Source organism: Rhamphochromis sp. 'chilingali' (assembly GCF_963969265.1).
Source record: "Rhamphochromis sp. 'chilingali' genome assembly, chromosome: 8".
Lineage (NCBI taxonomy): Eukaryota > Metazoa > Chordata > Actinopteri > Cichliformes > Cichlidae > Rhamphochromis > Rhamphochromis sp. 'chilingali'.
In genome coordinates, this window is record NC_137935.1 from 14,093,669 (window position 1) to 14,108,169 (window position 14,501).

Consider the following 14,501-nt stretch of genomic DNA (forward strand, 5'->3'; position numbering starts at 1 on the left):
ACCTCACCCAGGAGGCGCCCAGGGGGCATCCTTGTCAGATGCCCGAACCACCTCAGCTGGCTCCTTTCGATGTGGAGCAGCAGCTGCTCTACTCTGAGACCCTCCCGGATGGCCGAACTTCTCACCCTATCTCTAAGGGAGAGGCCAGCCACCCTTCGGAGGAAGCTCATTTCTGCCGCTTGTATCCGCGATCTCGTTCTTTCGGTCACTACCCACAACTCGTGGCCATAGGTGAGGGTAGGGACGTAGATCGACCGGTAAATTGAGAGCTTCGCTTTTACACTCAGCTCCCTCTTCACCACGACGGACCGGTGCAGCGTCCGCATTACTGCAGCTGCAGCCCCAATCCGTCTGTCGATCTCCGGCTCCCTTCTCCCATCACTTGCGAACAAGACCCCGAGATACTTGAACTCCTCCACTTGGGGCAGGAACTCATCCCCGACCTGGAGTGGGCACTCCACCCTTTTCCGGCTGAGAACCATGGCCTCAGATTTGGAGGTGCTGATCCTCATTCCCGCTGCTTCACACTCGGCTGCGAACCGTTCCAGTGCGAGCTGGAAGCCCTCACCCGATGAAGCCAACAGAACCACATCATCCGCAAAAATCAGAGATGAGATTCTGAGGCCACCAAAGCGAAAGCCCTCCGCCACTTGGCTGTGCCTAGAAATCCTGTCCATAAAAATTATGAACAGAACCGGAGACAAAGGGCAGCCCTGGCGGAGCCCATCACCCACCAGGAACGAGTCCGACTTATTGCCGGCAAATGATAGAGCATTTCTAAAATATTGTTTTGAACCTGCAAATAGCAGGGGAATAGTATTTTAATAGTAATTGTAGTAATAGTAGCAATCTTGAAAAAATTGGGCTTCCACAAGTGCCTCTGTGTGCAGTCAGAGTGCCTTATTTCTTTCTTTTTTTTTAATCTATTGAATTAATGTAAGCATTTGTTGTGCTCATTCACTACACCAACACTTCACAATTACCTCATTTTATATAAAATACTCCCCCCGGGGGTACAGGATACAGGGTACAGGAACCATACTGTACTCTCATACACACACCCACCACTGCCAACTGCATGCATGCTAATTACTTGTTAGCATTCAAGTGTTTTTCCACTATTACTCTGGAGAGGAGTCATTTTATTTTATCTGCTGCTTGAGTCATCAGTTTTACTTCCTTTCAAAATGCTTCCCACCTGTTATAAATACCCACATCAACACCTCACATGTGCAGAGAGGGAGGCAGATATGTGTTGGTCGAGATAGTTTGGACTTTGTAACCAGGTGAAATCATGTTTTTGTTTAAAATGCCCTTTCTTCTTGAAGAACTCATATGAAGCTCTATAGGATTTAATTAAATGTTTTATTTAGTAAAAGTGTATTTGACTTATTTTACAGGTTTGATGAAGCTGTTTTGGGGTGAATTGTGTTTTACATTTACTAGATTTACTGTAATTACGATTCATGAATTTTCTGACATTCATGTGTGCCATATACAGAATGGCTGCTTCCACATTTTGGCTCCCCTTGCAACCCACTAAGTGGCTCTCCTCAGCCCTCTCCCTGCTGCTTGTCAGCATAATGGGTAAACCAGTGGGACTGCAGGGGGTGCAGGCGACGGTGTGCTCCCAGTTGGGTGCGCCAAGCAACAGGGGTGTCTTTCAGGATGGAGATGTGATTATCGGCGGACTCTTTAGTTTGCATTACATACCTTCAGCTGTAGAACAGGACTACACCAGACTGCCACATTATGAACCTTGTAGCGGGTAAAACTTACTCAAAACATGTTTGTTTGTTTGCTGCAATATGTATTATTTCATATTATAAAATCATATCCTGTAACCTTGCCTTTCAGAGGTTGTTTAATTCACTATGATTTTTTTCCTCCTGTGGTCACAGTTTAGATTTACAAGCACTAAAATATATGTATGCTATGGCATTTGCCGTGGAGGAAATAAATCAAAACAGCGCTCTGCTACCAGGAATAAAACTAGGTTATCATATACTTGATAGCTGCGGCCGATACCCATGGGCTCTGCAAAGTGCTCTCTCACTGGTTGGAGGAGACAGACACAGCTGCAATTTAACAGCCTCTACACTTTATTCTGAAGCTTATGAACAACCCGGAGAGACAGCAGGTTTGATTTCAAATTTCATGAAGTTAAAATTTGAAAAGTTCATGTCAAACAACAAATAATATGATCCTATGACTGTGTAAAGATGCTGCTTTTATTTATTTATTTATTTATCCAATCATCAGGTGTTCAGCCTGTTCCTTTACTCATTGGAGGTCACGCATCTACAACAGGAGTGATACTCTCTAGGATCCTAGGGCCTCTCTCTGTACCAGTTGTAAGTTTTTATAATGGGAACAATGACTGATGATAATATTGTATAGTCATCTTTGAAGAGCTAATATATTTTGTAAGTTGTAAAAAACTGATATTTGTGTGGCTCACAGATCAGCTACTTGGCTAGCTGCCCCTGTCTTAGTGACAGGTCCAACTTTCCTAACTTCTTCAGAACAATCCCCAGTGATATCTACCAAGCTCGGACCATGGCACAAATGGCCATACGCCTCAACTGGACTTGGATTGGAGCTGTGCTTGCGAACAATGATTATGGTCAAAAGGCAATACAGGTGCATGTTTTCCTATTATGCTGTAAATTGCTGAATAAATCTTTGTGTCCGTCTTATATAATAAAAGGTAACATAGTGGTTGTTTATACCTCCATATTTCAGGTATTTCAGGAAGAGATTAAGGGGAAAAGGGTGTGTTTAGAATTCATTGAGACTGTTCACAGAGAAACTATTGTGAGTGATGCCAGACGGGTGGCGCTTACGATCCAGTCTTCAACTGCAACTGTGATTCTGATCTTTTGCTGGTATACAGATGTACAGAAAATATTTGTGGAACTTGCCAAGAGAAATGTGAGTAAAATATATTGACACTAGTAGCATAGGAGTTCATCAGTAAACACAAACTTGTGTTCTGAAAAATAAAAGCACTGCTGGTTTTATTGCAAACTTTCTTTATTTTGATATTTCCTTAGGTGACTGGCAGACAGTTTCTGGCCAGTGAGGCCTGGAGTACCAGTGACGATCTTCTTCAAGATATTACAATCTCTAAGGTTGCAAGTGGAGTTGTTGGTGTTGCCATTCGGAGTTCAACAATACCTGGATTTGAAAATTATCTAAAAAAGTTGAGCCCATCTCATCGTCCTGATGATGAATTTCTGAGAGAATTTTGGGAAAAGGAGTTTGGATGCAGTATTGTGAATGCCTCACACAATACTTCTACCTCATCCCATGTGAAAAAAGCTTCTATACCACCCTGCAGTGGGACAGAGTCCATAAATGAAGTGCAGCATTTCTTTAGCGACATCACCCAGCTAAGAGTGGTGTATAATGTCTACCTTGCTGTTTATGCTGCAGCCCACGCCCTTCACAGCCTACTCTCCTGCCCCAGTGGAAAAATCCCTCCTCAAAACAACATCTCTTCTTGTTCCTCTCCAAAACACATCAGAACTGTAGAGGTGATCATAATTATCACTGTGTGAGCTATTAAACACAAGTGCTGGACTTTAAGATTTCAATAAGTTGAATACTATAAAGCACTTTATATTCTCAATACTGTACTTTCAGCTATTGCAACACTTAAACACAGTGAATCTCACAACACCACAAGGAGAAGTGTTTTATTTCCAAGGAGGTGACCCCCCAGCAAAGTATGACCTTGTGAACTGGCAGAACACACCCAAGGGGACGCTAAAACTTGTTGTGGTTGGTCATGTAGATGGTTTTGACCTCCACCTTAATGAGTCAGCTATTCAGTGGAGCACAGGATCAAATCAGGTAGTCAGATTAACAAACTGCCTAAAGGTTACTGATTAATTTGCTGCAGAAAGTAGTGTTCTTGTCAATTTTTATAAGATTATGCCATGTGTCTTGTGGTTTTTATTTAGGTGCCTGATTCAGTGTGCAGTGAAAGCTGTCGCCCAGGTACACGGATGGCAGATAGGAAAGGGGAACCTGTCTGCTGTTTTGACTGTATCCCATGTGCTGAAGGGGAGATTAGCAATAAAACTGGTAAGGAAATGTAAGCAGAGTTCTGGGGTAGTGTTTTCCTTGACCCTTGTCTACTTTAAGTTCATCTGCACTTTTTATTTTCCTATTTTCAATCTGCTTTTCCTCACTTCTTTACCAGATTCACTTCAGTGTGAGCAGTGTCCGTCTGAGTTCTGGTCTAATGTTGAAAGAATTGCCTGCATCCCTCGCCAGCTGGACTTTCTTTCTTTTAATGAAACTTTGGGCATTACTCTCACAACAGCAGCTGTGTCTGGTGTCAGTGTGACAACCACTGTCTTTGTCGTGTTTCTATTCTACCGTCAAACACCTATGGTGAGGTCTTTGACAAAATGTGAAATAGAGTTTAAAGTATTGATTCATTGTTTCATATTTATTTTTTCTCATATCCAGGTACGAGCCAACAATTCAGAGCTGAGCTTCCTCCTTCTTCTGTCACTCAAGCTCTGCTTCCTGTGCTCGCTTGTGTTCATTGGCCGCCCGTCAGTCTGGTCCTGCCGGTTCCAGCAGGCTGCATTTGGGATCAGCTTTGTGCTTTGTGTTTCTTGCCTCCTGGTAAAAACCATTGTGGTTCTGGCTGTTTTCCGCTCAGCTCGGCCTGGTGCTGAAACTTTAATGAAGTGGTTTGGCCCAGGCCAACAGAGAGGAAGTGTCTGCTTCTTTACCTGTATACAGGTGCACATATTCCTGTATTGATGACATAATGAGAATGTTTGCCAATAGTGTCCTTTCTCTATAGTAGATCACAATCTTTTTCATTAGCTGTCTCATCTACAAATAAAGTAAATTAATGTACAAATAAAGTACATTAATGTACAAATGAGGTAAATTAAAAAATGTGGGCAACAACAGTGGAGTAAGAACATTTAAATATTACTTTTGGGCATGATTTTTACAGTAAAATTTCATTGGAAATCCCATGCTTCATTATAATAATAATTTTTTAAATAATAATAACTTTGAGGTTTGTTTGTTCTCCATACAGGTTATCATCTGCGTTATATGGCTCTCTCTCAGTCCCCCCAGGCCTCAAAGTGATTTTGGTTTTCAAGGGTCAAAGGTCACCTTGGAGTGCACCATGGAGTCTGTCGTAGGCTTCTCCCTCGTCCTAGGCTACATTGGCCTGCTGGCCTGTACCTGCCTCCTCTTGGCGTTTCTTGCTCGTAAACTTCCAGACAACTTCAATGAGGCCAAACTGATCACCTTCAGCATGCTGATTTTCTGCACTGTTTGGGTGTCCTTTGTGCCTGCTTACATTAGCTCTCCGGGGAAGTATGTTGTTGCTGTGGAAGTTTTTGCAATACTTGCCTCTAGCTATGGTTTACTGCTTTGCATTTTTGCCCCCAAATGTTTCATTATTCTTTTGAGGCCTGAGAAGAACACAAAGAAACATCTTATGGCTCGATAGTTATTCAAATGTGAGTGTAGAATTCTTTTTACATTTGTCTTTTATTAATAACTGAATTGAATTAGAAAAAGTAGTTGTGTTCTACTGTTAGTAAATAATAGAGGATAGAATCAAATATAATGCAATTATGTGTTCTATATCAATGTTTTTAGTGGGTTTTTTTCCCCTGAGTTTTGATTACAACCTGCACCAAAACCCAGTAAAATGCTTCACTTTGTTTGTTCTAGGCCAGTTTTTTTTTTTTTCATTATGCCATCCACATAAACTGATTTAAATTTAGTGATTGCTTTTCTAACTTACTGATATGTTTTGTTGATAATAAATTGAGAGTTCAGGACAACTTATCACAACCATTACACACCAGTTTAAAGACAACAGGCCAACCCAAAACACTTATAGATATCAAATACTCAAAGATGTGCTGAGGCGACTTATGATATCATTTGGTAGTAAATAAATAAAACGGCATTGGACTTTGATAATGGAAGATACACACTCCATACAGAGAGGACTAATCTGTCAGGCAGATCACATTAATATCTTATATATTCTAAATATATACAACAATCAAAGTTCATGATAAATAGGTAGATGTCACATACACAAATAACTTTAAAGATGATATGTAGATTTTGCTGAAACTGCATGTACCAAGTCATGGCCAGCAGATGGTAGTGTCATACCATTTATTGATACTCTGTTCCTTCCCCTGGCTGCTTTGAAAGTAATGTACATACAGCACTCTTATGCCATTGCAAACAGTCTTTTCTTTGACCCAAAGAAATTTGTCTCAGTCCAAATACAATTTGCAATAACAATACAATAAAGTTCATGGATTGCACTGTTAGTCCATGTTTTATTTTCAAAGGTAATTTTGGGGTTAACTGTGTTTCTACTCACATCTCTCTCTCACCACCGTATGTCACTTTAGACTGTGTATTTCAGTCACTGATATCTGCCACTTCCTGTAAACCATTTTGAATAGACAGTATGTTTTATGTGTGGCACAGAAAAAGGATTTGAGGTTGGTACATCAACCACCCTACAACTATTCACAGCGGTGTTTTAGACGAGAGCCTACGCCGTTCATGTATATTGGCGTAAGGGCACTCTCTGCAGGCTATTTTCAGATAATTTCCTCTCTGAGTGGATTCTTTATAGTGCCATTTCTGAGACAGGGGCAATCTGAAGGGGCTTTTTCATGAACAGGTTCCTTCCCAATCAACAATTTTTCATTTGCATGTAAAGCTGAAAAGCTGGATGTAATTTCCAGTTGAATTTGTTGCCATGACCCTGTACGTGTTATATGAAACTACTCTATGCTTTTATACTTACAGAAAAGAAAACAAGTCTGTTTAATAATAATAAGGAATTCTGAATACCACTTTGTCCATTTATAATAATAATAAATAAGCAAATAAATAAGCAAATATTTTAATCTATTGTTACTGCATCCATTTACATTAATCATTCAGAGGCCAAATAGAAGTAGAGGTCATGTCATTTCTTGCCATGTTTAAGCCATGTTCCATTTTCTTTTTTTTAATTGTGAAATTCCTATACACACTGCAGGCTGTTTACACCTTAGTGTAGATGATTACCAACAGTGGTAAACCCTGGCAACTTAATGAAAGGGTCATAGTGACCTGAAGTACAAATTGTTTGGAGCTTCTCTTCCTTTTTCCACTAATGTATAAATATCTCAAATCACTCCTATATGAGTGACCAAAATGCTCTTTGAAAGGCTAAATTTTCAGCCAAACTATTCTATTTTTTTTACCTCCTAGGACCTGGCGTCCACATATGTTGACATCACATTTTGGGTTATTTAGACCAAAATACTCAATTTTGCTCTACAAGTGCCCGATATCCACTTACGAGGACATTATACTGTTACTGTTATATCAAAATTTTAAACAAATATCCTCATATGTGGCTCTCATTTTCGTTAGAAACAAAAATTAGGCAAAAAAAAATCTGATAATTCTTTGTTTTTACATTCATCAGGACCCAATCAGCCCAAATATCACAGAGAAATTAAAAATGCATGCCGTGGAAGAGTTCGGGTCTTAGGAGGTTAAAGTGTCCTAAATGATTTTTTTCAATTAATTTCTACTTCTACTCAACTTCTGTTTCAAGACACTTTATATTATGAGGTGAAAAAGCTACAATAAGAAAAAAAGAAGAAGAAAATCTCAATGATCAGATGACCCTTTTGAACAACCATTTGTCAACAGTGGGAAGAAAAAAAAAAAACTCCTTTGAACAGGAAGAAACCTCTGGCAGAACCAGGCTCAGGGAGGGGCAGCCATCTGCCACTACTAGCTGGGGGTGAGGAGAGGGGGACAGGACAAAAGACAAGAGGAAGAGAGCCAGATAATAATTATGATTAAGCGCAAAGTAGGCATAAACAGAGAGAATGAAAAGACTTGACTGAAGAAGAAATGTTTATTACAGGAAATCCCTATCATAGACCTGTTGCAGCACAAGAGAATTAAGGGTCACCTGATCTACACCTATTATAAAGCAAAGTTTTAAGCCTAATCTTAAAAGTGCAGGGGGTATCTGTTTACCTGAAGCAAAACCTAGAGGTGGCTTCAAAGAGGGGCCTGAAACCTAAAGGCTCTGCTTACCATTTTACTTTTAAATACCCTAGGAATGACAAATAAATCAGCAGTCTGAGGGCAAAGAAGTATAAGATTGGCCCTGATTATTCATGACCCTGTATATGAATAATGTGCCATGTTTTCTGAAAAACCATAAAACACAGCACAATGCAATAAAAATTACCTCACAGTTTCCTTGGCACTCTGTACCATGACCCTTTTAATAGGACTTAACTCCATGGGAAATAACACTCAAAACATGGTTTGCTGGTGCAATCTGTCAGTAAAAAAAAGAAAAGGATGAAAGCTTCAAATATAGATCAGATTCAAACAATTTCATCAAATGTTTTTCCTTTGTGAATCCTTTTTGTTTTGCATTGTATAATTCTTTTCAAATAAGAAGTGCAAGCTCATTTGGATTATGATAATCATATGTGTGGTACATGTGAACAAGCACCTATATAACTGAATAAAATGGACTGACAACTATATAACACTTTTCTAGTCATACTGACAACTCACACTGCTATGATACAACCTGCACTGTTTGCACACTTGCCTGCATGTAGATATAAAAGTGTCCAAAAAAAAAAAAGACAAATCATTGGTGGTTCACACTTGTTTATGTTGATTGAAATTTAATTTAAAACAGCCGAAACCCAATTTAACGCAATAGATCTGCCAGGGTAAATACGGGGATGTTTTTTTACACATACTTGTCACTGAGCATGACCAATGTTTTATGGCTCTCTCAGCTTCAGGTGTAGGGGAAGACCTGAACTTATTGCTTGGTTATTTATTAACGTCTGTCAGGTTTGCGGCCTAGTGCAAATTTGATATTTTAGCAGGTCAAACATGCTGTTTGTTATTCCCCGGAGACGTGGGGGTGCCTCTGCAAACCATTGGGCATCCCGGGTTAATGCCAAATGTTGAGTTAGAGTCAACATTCAACCTAAATAATACAGTGAAATAGCTCCATTTCTATTTCAAAACATTTCTATTATAAAAACAGCCATTTGAATGGGTGTATTCTGTGTGGTTTTTTTCCATTGTTATTGAGTTCAAATTAAATCTTCTAAACCTGGTCAACAAAATGTTTCCAAGGAAAATCTATTGGTCCATGTAGTCACCGCCCTCCAGGTAAATACTCCAGTTTCTGCAGCACACACCAGTCACCCTCAGTGATGTTTTGCTCATCTTGTTTACTGCTTCAAATATCAGCCTTACAGCTCTTATAAATACCTAGAACAACATCTTTGTTTTGCAGAGCAAGAGACGGGTATGTCAGTTCAGATATCTTGCCAGCTTTTAGTGGAAACTATCTTTGTTGTCATATTGTCTTGAAATGTTCTCCTTCAGTGGTAAACATCCAGGAACAAGTATTTTTCTTACTTTATAAAGAAAAATATAATACAATTAGGCATTTCGGGAACTGTTAAACCTTAGCAATACAGATTTTTTTTTTTGCAAATTTTATAAATGTATGATACACCATTGAGAAGTTGTTTTAATATGATATGCATATTTGAAATATCCAGAACAGCTCTGTCCATGTCCTGGGCCAAATGGATCTTCATTCTTTGGTACTGCACTGCTCCATCCCTGCTCCTTGTAGGGCTTGTGGGCAGACAGCTGGGGCTCCAGGTGGGGGTGCAGGTAGTTCAGACGGTGACCTGTTCTCGGTGGGGTACACCTGGAGACCAGGGTTTATTTGAAGATGGAGATGTAATCATTGGTGGGCTCTTTAATCTTCATTACAATCCTCCAGCTATAAACTATGACTTCACTCAGCAGCCCTACAACAATACTTGTACTGGGTAAATCTATATGCATTTTTTTACTCTTATAACTGTACAATTTCACTGCATTTTGGAAAAACAGGAAAAAACAGAAGATAACTCTATTATTTTTATTTCTGTCTTTTCTATTCCAAATGCAGTCAATTATTTTCTTTCCATTCTTGTTAATAATGTCATGATATATGAATATGAGCTAGTAATTGTTGTGCTTTTTTCTTTTATCCTGGGTGCCCAGGGTGCAAAATCTTCCATTGCAGTACATCTATGCTATGGTGTTTGCAGTGGAGGAAATAAATCATAGTACAAACTTGTTACCAGGTATAAAACTGGGCTACCACATCCGTGATAACTGTGGCCTCCCACAGTGGGCTTTGCAGGCAGCACTGTTGCTGGTTGGTGGAGACAGCACTAACTGTAACACAAGAGCCCTGCAGTCTGGTTATGGACAAGAAAGAGGTAATAAATCTAGTTTTGGAAGTTTGGCCCTCATTTAAAAATGAGCAATTAAAATAAACCAGTAAATTAAGTATTATTAGTTTTCTTTAAACTATAACTTTATCTCACTGTATTTTCCATTGTCATCAGGTGATAAGCCCATTCCTTTGATCATTGGTTGCTCCTCATCTGCAACAACTCAGACAGTCGCCAAAATCCTGGAGCCTCTCTCTGTACCTTTAGTGAGTTGTACTATCTATCTATCTATCTATCTATACATATATATGTGTCTGTATGTATATGTCCCCCCCACAAATCTATACATGAATTTGATACAACTTACTTACTCTTACTCTGACTGATCATAGTGCACACAAGTAATGCATTATTTTAATCTTGCTGAAAAAACAAAACTACAAAGACTCTAGCAACACAGCTATATAGTAGAACCCTGTGTTAAATGTACTATATATTTCAGTATATTTATATGTATATGTATTTATGAGTATGACTTTTTTTTCAGATTAGTTATACAGCTAGCTGTCCCTGTCTGAGTGATAGACATCAATATCCTAATTTCTTCAGGACCATGGCCAGTGATATTTACCAAGCCAGGGCTTTTGCCCAACTTGCCATACATTTCAATTGGACCTGGATTGGAGCAGTGATAACAGATAATGATTATGGGCATGTTGCATTAAAGGTGGTTTATTTGTTGCAATTTTATCTTTGCAAGAAATCTTCACAACTGTTTGACACGAATCTAAAGGTTCTCTGCTTTAATGTAAATTTCAGATATTTGAGGAAGCGATTCAGGGAGCTGAGGTGTGTCTGGCATTTGTAGAGACTCTTCAAAGGGAAAATATTGTGAGTGATGCCAGACGAGCAGCACTCACAATTCAGGCCTCAGCTGCAAGGGTGATTTTGATCTTCACATGGTATACAGATGTGTTGGAATTATTCCTTCAGCTTGACAAGTTAAATGTGAGAAACTATAATAAAATTCATAATGCAAGACAGAACTGAGGTTTGTAACAGAATATTTTTTTCATTTTTTTCTTACTTTGTCCTTTTGCTTACTAGGTTACTAACAGGCAGTTTCTGGCCAGTGAGGCTTGGAGCACCAGTGGAGATCTGCTCCAAAATCCAGTTACAAGCAAAGTGGCAGCTGGTGTTTTTGGTGTGGCCATTCGAAGTTTAACTATACCTGGATTTGGAAATTATATCAGAAGTTTGAATCCATCTCATCGTCCTCATGATGAGTTCTTAAGAGAATTTTGGGAAAAGGAGTTTAAATGTAGTCCTGGTCTTACATCTGTCTCTTCATATGCTTCTAAACCCTGCAGTGGTACAGAAACCCTGGAAGAAGTGCAGAATCACTTTACTGACATCTCCAAGCTAAGAGTGACATATAATGTCTACCTTGCAGTTTATGTTGCAGCACATGCCCTTCACAGCTTACTCTCCTGCCCATACACAGACAGCATTTCTGAAAATGAAAACTCCACTTGCTCCTTTCCAACAGATATTAAACCCATAGAGGTTAGCAACATTGCTTTCACTCCCAAATTTCCATGTATACCGTTTTTCAAAAGCTACATTTGCAGTAGGGACATTAAGAATTTACAATTCCCCTTAAAATTAGACTAGTACTTTGTACTAAAACACTGAATAGTTACTGAATATTAACTGTTTCAACATTTCCAGGTCTTGCAGCATGTGGCCAAAATAAACTTCACCACACCACAGGGTGAACAGCTTTATTTCCAAGGTGCTGACATCCATGCAAAGTATGACCTTCTCAACTGGCAGAACACGGGTGAGGGCCCAGCAAAATTTGTTTTGATTGGTCGTGTGGATGGGTTTGACTTCCACCTTAATGAGTCAGCGATTCAGTGGACCACAGGATCCAATCAGGTAGCTAAAATAGGAGAATTAAAAAAATTTTTGTGGGTCATAATACGTTGTATACATGAGAATAGGATTTTTCTTTTTTTTCTGTTGTTTAGGTCCCTGTTTCAGTGTGCAGTGAAAGATGCCCCCCAGGTACACGGATGGCACCCAGAAAAGGTCAACCTGTTTGCTGTTTTGACTGTATTTCATGTGCTGATGGGGAGATTAGCAATAAAACTGGTGAGGAAGATATAATAGCCTCACAAGCATTTAATCTATTCAGTACTCCAATATTCATTCATCAATCTTTTATTATACCATAATCCTGGCTTTAATAGTTTCAGCACATCTACGTTTTGCTGTATGTATTTTCTTCTCCCAGGTTCCCCTCACTGTGACCAATGTCCATCTGAGTTCTGGTCTAATGCTAAAAGAACAACCTGCATTCCTCGCCAGCTGGATTTTCTTTCCTTCAATGAAACCTTAGGAATTACCCTGACTGCAGTAGCTGTTTCTGGTGTCACTGTGACAACAGCTGTGTTTGTGGTATTCCTTCACTATCGTCAAACACCTATGGTGAGAATGCATATCTGTGTAACAGAGACACTGTACATTTTGGGAAAAAAGTTTCCAAAACATTAAGCATATAGGAATCGTTTGAAAGAATTCACAGAAACTGATTATAATGATATTCCTATTCTCATGTTAAGGTCCGGGCCAACAATTCAGAGTTGAGCTTTCTGCTCCTTGTGTCAATCAAGCTCTGCTTCCTGTGCTCGCTCGTGTTCATTGGCCGTCCATCAGACTGGTCTTGTCGTTTCCAGCAGGCCGCTTTCGGGATCAACTTTGTGCTTTGCATCTCCTGCCTCAAAGTCAAGACCATTGTGGTTCTGGCAGCATTTCGCTCAGCTCGGCCTGGTGCTGAAGCCTTGATGAAGTGGTTTGGTCCAGGCCAACAGAGAGGAAGCGTCTTCTTCTTCACCTGTGTGCAGGTGCGACATGCACTTTTTGAAACCATAAACTATTACTGTTAATGTGATTACAGAAATTAACTTGACTTTGTACAATGCTTCTCCATAAAGGTTATCATCTGCATTATTTGGCTATCAATCAGCCCCCCTGTTCCCAAATCTGACCTGGATGTCCCAGGGCTAAAAGTTACTCTGAAGTGTGCCACTGGCTCTGTGGTGGGTTTCTCTCTGGTATTGGGCTACATTGGACTACTGGGCTGCACCAGTTTCCTCTTGGCTTTTCTTGCCAGAAAACTTCCAGACAACTTTAACGAGGCCAAACTGATCACCTTCAGCATGCTGATTTTCTGTGCTGTTTGGGTGGCTTTTGTTCCTGCCTATGTCAGTTCTCCTGGAAAATATGCTGTTGCTGTTGAGATTTTTGCCATCCTTGCCTCTAGCTATGGTTTGCTGTTCTGCATATTTGCTCCAAAGTGCTTCATCATTCTTTTGAGGCCTGAGAAAAACACTAAAAAACATTTGATGGGTAGATAGGAAAGCAAATGTAACCATTGCCACTGTAATTCACCTTTTTAAAAATGTTAACAACTGGAATAGAGTCATTGTATTTATCTGGTCATATATCATTTAAAAATATGGTTTATTGTCTTATTAAATTGTGACATATCCTAAAACTCTATGACGGAGCTGCATTTGCATCACTATCTGCTAGCTATTGTCAGTGTTTACTAAGCTATATGAAATCAGAAATATTCACTCAGACATGAATTGACAAAATATGTCAGGCTGTCAAAGAAAAAAAATTGACAAATTTCTTATCTTTTTTTAAATTTTACTCTTTTGAAAAAAATCTGCACTGCACCTATTTTACAAAAATTGCTTAGGTAACAAACACATTCATAAAATAAAAACACCATTATAAAAGAAGTCCAATGTTGTGTTGTTTTTACTTTGTAGTGGTACAAATGTTTCATTAATGTTGAAAAATAAGAATTTTAAATGCCTTTAGTGTCACGGCTGGCGGAGTGAGCCGTGTGGAGTGGAGGAAAAGGAGGACCCAAAATGCAGCAAACTGATGATACGAGTGAAGTTTATTTACACGGTGGCAGTGGCAAAAACAGGCAATGAAGCATGAGTAATGACAAACCTAAACTGGGAGAAACTAAAGAGCAAACCTGAAATCTTACAAAACGGAGAGTGGAGCAGAGAGACGCAGACCAAGGACCAGGATACCAAGAAACACAGACGAGCCGACAACGAACACAGACCGACACCCACTATATATACACACACACACACA

At 39.5% G+C, this 14,501-nt stretch overlaps 1 protein-coding gene across 1 annotated transcript; it reads left to right on the forward strand.

The window, feature by feature from the left end:
* Nucleotides 1–1,583: 1,583 nt before the first annotated feature.
* Nucleotides 1,584–13,880, forward strand: LOC308401067 (vomeronasal type-2 receptor 1-like; the record flags this gene model as incomplete). The annotated part of the gene is made up of 19 exons (XM_080889126.1): nt 1,584–1,676; nt 2,464–2,643; nt 2,746–2,934; nt 3,057–3,539; nt 3,649–3,858; nt 3,969–4,092; nt 4,211–4,404; nt 4,483–4,764; nt 5,075–5,488; nt 10,160–10,358; nt 10,488–10,579; nt 10,861–11,040; nt 11,133–11,255; nt 11,421–11,879; nt 12,045–12,254; nt 12,347–12,470; nt 12,613–12,806; nt 12,941–13,222; nt 13,313–13,880. 19 exons carry the CDS (start codon nt 1,584–1,586, stop codon nt 13,733–13,735), a joined length of 4,455 nt encoding a protein of 1,484 aa, XP_080745252.1. The 3' UTR covers nt 13,736–13,880.
* Nucleotides 13,881–14,501: the final 621 nt, after the last annotated feature.